The following is a 7,694-nucleotide window of genomic DNA, read 5'->3' on the forward strand; positions in this document are numbered from 1 at the left end:
GCTCAACATAAGCCTTTTGCTTCGTGTCAAGACCTTTTTTTTCTTCTTTCTCCTCGGTCGCCTTGAGAGATCCTCAGGCGCCACCTTCCTCTCCTCTAGCTCCACCTTGCATTGCTTGGCCGTCGCCCTCTTCTCCTCGGCGGTCGCCCTCTCCTCATTAGCCGTCTTCCATAGCTCGGCTGCAGCCCTCTCCTCTATTTCCTTCAACACAAGAGCATCTTCTCCTTGCATCCTCCTTTCTTGCCGAGGCTCTGTCGAACATGACAAGGAGGGCAGGAGCAACGGCGATCGTTGCGGGGTCAGGCACAATGTCAAATGCCGGCAAGGGAGGCGGGGAGCCAGTCATGTGCGTGCAGGAGGGGGGAGGGGGGGTATGACAACCACGGAAGTACCATATATTTGCATTACTTGAAGCCTTTTATTTGGCTGCCCATAATTTTTACACTATTATAGGGCGGCTATTGGAGATGCTTTAACTTCTCTGAGTGGAAGGGGGATTGGTCCCCAGAATTCTTCAAACGAGGAAATCAAAAGGAGAGGGGGTGGATTCATAGTCCAGCGTAAAAAGAGAAAAGAAACGCACGTTCTCATCAGAAAACTGTCCCGAAAAAGAATCATGGAGTGCTGCAACAATCATCAGGATAACTAATCATCATGGGGTAACGAAAATATCATATCCGATGCACAAAAAACATATTCATGTAGCACAACCTCTTCGCATCTTAACACGAACCATGTCAGACTTATCACGGCAAAACCAACCGTGTTTAGATACAAGTACTTGGCACTAAAACTAAAGGTTCCCATAGCTTCTTCCATGGGTTTAAAACAAAAATCTATACCCATCACCGGTTTCATTTTAAGTCGAAATGATTGGGCAGTGATATACTGTACAAGAGGGCACATGGCAAAAATTTGGCACCACGCCAATGCTTTCGTTGGGCGCAACACTAAAAAGAATAGCAATGGCTAGAGAGAAAACATATCTATTGGGTACCGAACTGACAAACCCAAAGGCGGAATGATGTGTTGCTACCAGCACATCCGCTGGCTCAATCACTACTAATCCGGGGGATGATCGTGAAAGGCAATATCAAAACCCATTGCCACTGAAAGGTTGTTGCTGCTCCCCAGAGTGGCTTGATTTCCTAGGCCTTGTTTGCTTCGGAGTCGAATATGGTGAGCTTCCATCGTAAACCCCATGGACCCGTGGTAGACCCGTCGCATCAGAATCCAGGGAATAGCCCCTCTCGACTGTCTCCGCTTCAAGCGGTATCTCGTCCAAAGTCTGCATCAAGAAACACAAGGCACAAAACAGGTCAGATCAAGTATAGTGCGTGACATAATTAGATGGAGATCCGACCAGTTGCGGAAACATACTTTGTAGGCTTGCTGAAGGACCTTAAGAGTATCGCGTATCTGCCTCCTCTTTGTGGTTATTTCGTCAGGTTCTCTGAGAATGTCCCCAAAGAGCTCTTCTCTGCATTGGTATATATGTAAGTATCAATAACTATAATGTACAGCAGCAACAGGAACTAATTTTGCTCTGTTCACCAGACATCATTCAAAATTTCAAGAGTACAAAGTGCCTTCCTCACCTATAAAGGGTAGTTATAAGGAAATTATGCAGCTCCCTTTTCGTGTGATTAACCTGCAAGACAAATCAATCCCTTAAAGAACTGAACTGAAAAACACAACATACTTGGTACTAAGCATTCTGTGCAGCTTCCAGCCACTATGGACTGAGTCACAAGTAAGGAAAAGAAAGAATGGAAGAGATCTGATCAAATCCACATCTTTCTAAACAAAAATGTGTTTTAGAGCAATCTGTGCAATCAAGCTCACAATTAAAACAAATGCTTAAATTAAGAGGAAAATTTAATCATGCTGCAAAGCCACATTAATAACCGTGCCCAACAGTGTTTGATAATGCCTCCCAGGGTGTTGAACCTTGCTTGGCAGTAACTGAGACCAGAACATTGCTGGGTTTAATATTTACATTGCTGTGTTTAATATTTATGTACTGTCCCTCTTCTATGCTTACTATGCAACTATGGAAATGGTACAAAAAGAACGTACACAGAAACAGTCATCATACCAGAAAATATAACAGATTGTGCACACAAAAAAAGGTGCAGTAGGCACTCTTAAGTAAATAATTGAGTTGCAAGAATCTTACCAGAAAATGCATAATTGCTTTTGGTACAAAATCCTCAACATTTTTCCTGACTATATTGTAGTATGACTGCAGCAGCAATTTTGTGATTGCTATTTCAAGGTCCTCCTGCTCAGAATGACTTTCTGAAGGCTTGAGGACTAGCGGTGGCTGTTTCACAATGGTCTCCATCAATCACTTAACACGTTCAAATAACACTGGTAGAAAAACTAAAAGGGCATGAATAAGATAGCTCACCTCTTTTAACTGTATTGAAGAGAATGAATGTTCCAGGTTGGGAGTAGCTGAAGCATAAGATTTGTTCGTTGAACCACCTCTTGCTGAAGAAGGTGCGCGGTCTTCGCTTGAGGTGAATATTGAGCCCCAAAAAGAAGTGCTTCCACTACCTGGAAAATAAGCGGTTAAGTAAAATGGGCTGAGGTGGAATTGTACTACTCTTCCAAAAAACACTAAGCTGACATACTGCACTCCAATATAGCAGCATATACATAATCAAAGATACATATCATTTCTAAGACACCCCTTACCTGAAGAACCTGGTCTCTCTGCCTCAGCAGCCGATCGTACCCCCTGCTAATAATGACCACAACAGCAAAGGAGCACAATCTCAGAAACACTCCACCAAATCAGTAGTAACCTTGCTGATTAAAAAATAGCAAGGCAAAAAACCTGGATCTGGTCGGTGATAACTCCATTTACACCAGTGGTTCTACCCAATAATGCACGTGCTTTTTGGGTTTTTTCAGAAGCCTGTGGCCTATCTGCATCTACTCCATCCTGCAATGTAGTACTGTTAAATACTAGGGTGTAGCTCAAAAAATGTGGACTGGTTCGAATTACATATGTAGCTAATGAGTGACAAGAGCATAACTTAGTAAGAGAACATTCATCTGTATATCAACTTGCTAAAGCGTGCCAAAAATATAAATCACATGCCCAAAATCCTTATATAGCACCAGAAATTCTAACATGTACAGCTAGAGTTGGTGTGGCATCCACGCCTTCTCCAAATGATATAAATGGTACACTGACATGTTGATGTGATGATATCCACTGTGGATGAGCATATAACAGGGTCATCATGAATTGCACTGAGATCATTATAATGAAAAATTCAACATAGTAGAAACATTTATTGAATAATTTCCAGTTTAGCTATATATTTATAGGAATCTTGCCATCGTATATAAGAAACACTATATGCAAATGCATCACTAATTAAGTCTTCTTATAATTCCAAGTTCTGACAGTACATGTCAGTAAGAAATGGAAGCAGTGTGTATCAGTTAAAAAACTCATTTACAAGGCATCACTTGCATAAATTACTTATCTAATACTTAAAAACATATACATACTCTTCTAACCACTGTTGCAGGCAATCTAGCGGCTCTGACTTGTTGCTGTGCTTGTTCTACAGCCTTGCTACCACCGATGAAACTTGGGTGAGATGTGTTTATGTAATCGGCCTGCACAGTTAATATCATCTCAAGTAAAAATAATGAAAAAAGACCAGATATCAGAACAACGAAGGAATAACAAAGGGAACAAATTAATCAGAGCAGAGACTCGCAATAATTTTACAAAAATAATCGGTGTTGGGGCTATTAAATAAGAGACGCAGAATTGTGGAGGTGTTTTCATCACTGTATACGGAAGCTCAAGTCAAATAGGGTCAATTCTCATATGTGTTTGTTAGTAGAATCCTTATAAGGCAAGACAGTGTTTACCTCCATCTCAATTATGTGTGCTATCATATCTTGTGCTGGCTTAAGCCCATCCCGTAGAAACTTCCCAATTACTTCATCCATGCTCCTTCTGAGTATAGGAAACTGCTGCAGCTCATTGCTAAGGCAACGGTGGCTCATCTACAGCAGAACAGAAGTTAGCAAGAGAAGTAATAAAATATAGAAAGCTGAAAGTTATTTAACGTTATGTGCAAATTTAACCAAATAGATGCTTAAATTTCAGTTTCCAAGATTTTACAGCTGGACTGACATACCTTAACCAGTTCCTCATATATGAAATCTGCACACTGCAGACTTGGATCAAGCAATCTGCTGATTTGCCTGCGCACAAGGACTTCAAATGGCACCTGACAATTTTTTAGCAAAATGAATTATTATCAGCTCAAATGACCAGTATCCAAACCATCTACTCCCTCCGTTCCTAAATATTTGTCTTTCTAGAGATTTCAACAAGTGACTACATACGGAGCAAAATGAGTGAATCTACACTCTAAAATATGTCTATATACATCCGTATGAGGCAGTCCATTTGAAATCTCTAAAAAGACAAATATTTAGGACCGGAGGGAGTATATTAACACAATTCTTACGCGAAGGGCACAAGTGCATCATACCTCAGGTACAAACAAAGCACTCCTAGGACCAGTTGCATTCTGTATAGCCATGCGGATATCTTCATCAGTGACATCCTCGCAAGGGTCAACACCCTATAAAAGACAGAGCTTAGATCTTAATGATAATGGATATGATGAATGCTACGATGTAGCATAACGGAAGATTTGGCAACAAAATTACAAACCTCTAAGCTTTTGACAAAGATAGATTGAAAAATATAATGAATTCTTGCTCCACCAGAAAGCTCGATTGTTGATATATCTTCATTTTTTCCTTCTACCATAGACGAGAAAGCTGCAGCACACACATGTTATTTAGATTTACAAATAACAAAATATAGCATAATATACATGACTGAAGCAAAGGAGCCAGGAAGGTGGTCATGGTTCAGTTATTACCATCACAGTATTTAGCTAGAATGTTCAAAAGCTTAGCGCCTTGCCCAGCCTGCAAAGATGAAACATAGGGATTGATCATCAAGGCAAAGACCAAAAGAATAACAGAAGCATGATTAAGCAACCAGATTTTACTAGCTGCTAAACCAACCTACTCATATACAAATGTTAACAAAAGAGGTATGTTTCTTATCACTTTGACCAAATAAAATTAATTCACCAGACCTTGGACTCGACTGGGTCACCATAAAAGGCATGCTCCTTAGCAATAGCTGTCAATTGAGAACTTATGCGAGCCTTCAGTCCAGGCAGAATAGTTCTTATATGTTGGACCAAGATCTGAAACCATGTAGATGTATTATTAGTTAAATCACAGCATAAATCTGAAAGTCATATAACATGGGATACAACAGACATCCGCTTCACCAAAATACCTGGTTTAGCTTCTTTGCTAACTGTGGTATCCCACAGTGCTTAGCAAGACCGTTGTATGCCTGAAATGAGTTACATTTCAGAATGATGAAATAAAAAGAAGAACACAAACTGAAGAAACAGTGGACTTCACTGCAGCATACCGGATGAGTACGGAAGAAACTTTCTTCTCGGGCCAGAGCCTGCTTGACACTGACATCTGAATTGATATCCTACATCATTTAGCACAATATACATTAGAAAACTATATAAATGAAAAGGAAGAAAACTTATGTATCACCAAAGACAGTGCTGTGCAATAACAAATTACGTTCAAGACATTCCTACAGTCAATACTTACTAGCACAGCATTCTGAAAATGATCTTTGATACACGCTCCGTTCCTAAATACAAGTCTTTTTAGATATTTCAATGTGGACTACATACCAAGGAAAATGAGTGAATCTACACTCTAAAATGCGTCTATATACATTCGTATGTAGTTCCTATTGAAATCTATAAAAAGACTTGTATTTAGAAACGGAGGGAGTACATATAAATAGGGGGCTGTTTGGATTGGAGCCCTGGGCTGCCCGTCCAAAACATTGGTCGTTGACCAGATTTCGTTGCCCGTTTGGATGACTACCCAAAAATTGGCGCGCCCAGACCACCTCAGTTTCTCTAGTTCAATCCTACGCCAATTCGTTGGCGAGTTATCGGCGGCAGATTCGCTCGCCAATCTTTTGGCTAGCCCAGGTTTGGCGGGGCTGGCAATGGCACGAACCAAACAGCCCCTAGGTGTTAAGTTCGCCATTTCTTTTACACCAGGTGTTAAATTCACCTAAGTTAGTTAGGGTTGTTAACAACTATTTATCGACAGGCAACAGTCCACAATGACACAAAATTAGTAAATTACTTCATCTGAAAATGAGCACAGCGACCACAAAGTTGGGCCACTACCAAACTTGCAAAAGAAAGCGATGTCATGAGGATATTAAGTTATTGATGCATGATCCTTAAACTAGCATGCTGCAAACTGAAGTACCTGCTGGCTGCGGTTTACGACACCAACATAACCAAGTCGTAATGGGATGACATTTCCCAACAAAAAATTCCGGGCATCAGTGCCCCTGTCCATTATGTCCAACTGGAAGAAAACAGAAGAGCAGTACAGATCAGAAGTTGGGTGACATTTAAAGGAGTATATTTTAAGGTTCAGGGGCAAACCTTTGTGATAACACCAATTGTTCGAGAACCTACATGAACAAAGAATCCACCAAGTAAGATTTGCATCTTAACAGAAATGGGGTCTATCAAACTAAACACATGACTTCGAGAGGCATACATACCATCAGGATCAGCTTGCCGAGCCATTTGAAGAGCATCAGAGTTCGCTAAATCTGCATTTGCTGGAGAAACAGCCAATATGATGCATGTCTTGTGCTTGATATATGACAATATCATAGTCCTTATTCTGGCCTCGATGTCAGTTGGTTGGTCGCCAACTGGCACCTTGGTAATTCCAGGCAGATCGACCAAAGTGATGTTGAGAACATTTGGCGAATAGATCTTCAGACGTATCTGCCTATCTGAGACGCCCTTGTTACCGCCAGCCTCCCTGTCCGTTTCTGCCTGCATCGATGTTGAGTTTTATCATTAACAGGTATTACCATGATTCTAGTTATTAAAACCAAGTCAGTGCACTACACGATTCTCTGCCCCAGATTATAATTTGTCACTAAACTTTCCAGCACTTCTTTCAAACAAAGAATAGAGTAATTGAACGGTATCAGCCGTTGGATCAACGTCACTGAATATACACAGCAATAATAAAATTTCCAAACAATACTATCATTCGAGGATACCGTTAAGACGTTCAATGTTCAAACGAACAATATACCCCAGAATGCAGCAATACATAAAGGGCACTACATATATCCAAAAGAGGGCAAACCATAGGCTGTAGAAACAACCACAACCACTAAAACTAAAATCGCCCCAGAAAGCAGCATGGACCTAGCATCAGCACAACCAAATCATGATAAGGTGCCAAATAACTGGAATTACCACAATGCCTACCCAAAAGCATCATCTCCCAACCCAAAAAATATGGCAAGGCAGCAACAGCTGTGCTATAGCATATAATATACTCATCAAAAACCGCCACCAGCTTGGGCATGATTCGTCCAAACAACCACCAGCACCGCAACTACACAATCGTCTGCAACCCCGGTAATTAATCGGCCGCAATGCAGTACTAGAGCTACCATGCTCGCGAGCACGCCAACCGCATGACCAAATCAACCTAGCTACCATCGGGTCCCCGTTCCATCTGCGGAGACGGACGGATTA

At 41.1% G+C, this 7,694-nt stretch overlaps 1 protein-coding gene across 1 annotated transcript in view; it reads right to left on the minus strand.

Moving 5' to 3' along the window:
* Window positions 1-681: 681 nt before the first annotated feature.
* Window positions 682-7,694, minus strand: part of LOC119272832 (dynamin-related protein 3B-like) — a 7,636-nt gene continuing 623 nt past the window's right edge. Inside the window, exons 2-21 of the mRNA XM_037554208.1 lie at window positions 7,097-7,152; window positions 6,692-6,974; window positions 6,570-6,598; window positions 6,388-6,489; window positions 5,507-5,575; window positions 5,366-5,425; window positions 5,157-5,270; window positions 4,935-4,983; window positions 4,721-4,830; window positions 4,536-4,628; window positions 4,176-4,268; window positions 3,904-4,041; window positions 3,532-3,642; window positions 2,846-2,953; window positions 2,704-2,746; window positions 2,414-2,562; window positions 2,180-2,326; window positions 1,599-1,651; window positions 1,381-1,480; window positions 682-1,288 (exon numbers count right to left, since the gene is read on the minus strand). Of these exons, the coding sequence (XP_037410105.1) occupies window positions 1,094-1,288; window positions 1,381-1,480; window positions 1,599-1,651; window positions 2,180-2,326; window positions 2,414-2,562; window positions 2,704-2,746; window positions 2,846-2,953; window positions 3,532-3,642; window positions 3,904-4,041; window positions 4,176-4,268; window positions 4,536-4,628; window positions 4,721-4,830; window positions 4,935-4,983; window positions 5,157-5,270; window positions 5,366-5,425; window positions 5,507-5,575; window positions 6,388-6,489; window positions 6,570-6,598; window positions 6,692-6,974; window positions 7,097-7,152 (2,102 nt within the window). The 3' untranslated portion in view covers window positions 682-1,093. The remainder of the gene's footprint in view (window positions 1,289-1,380; window positions 1,481-1,598; window positions 1,652-2,179; window positions 2,327-2,413; window positions 2,563-2,703; window positions 2,747-2,845; window positions 2,954-3,531; window positions 3,643-3,903; window positions 4,042-4,175; window positions 4,269-4,535; window positions 4,629-4,720; window positions 4,831-4,934; window positions 4,984-5,156; window positions 5,271-5,365; window positions 5,426-5,506; window positions 5,576-6,387; window positions 6,490-6,569; window positions 6,599-6,691; window positions 6,975-7,096; window positions 7,153-7,694) is intronic.

The sequence above is a fragment of the Triticum dicoccoides genome, chromosome 3A (assembly GCF_002162155.2).
Source record: "Triticum dicoccoides isolate Atlit2015 ecotype Zavitan chromosome 3A, WEW_v2.0, whole genome shotgun sequence".
NCBI lineage: Eukaryota > Viridiplantae > Streptophyta > Magnoliopsida > Poales > Poaceae > Triticum > Triticum dicoccoides.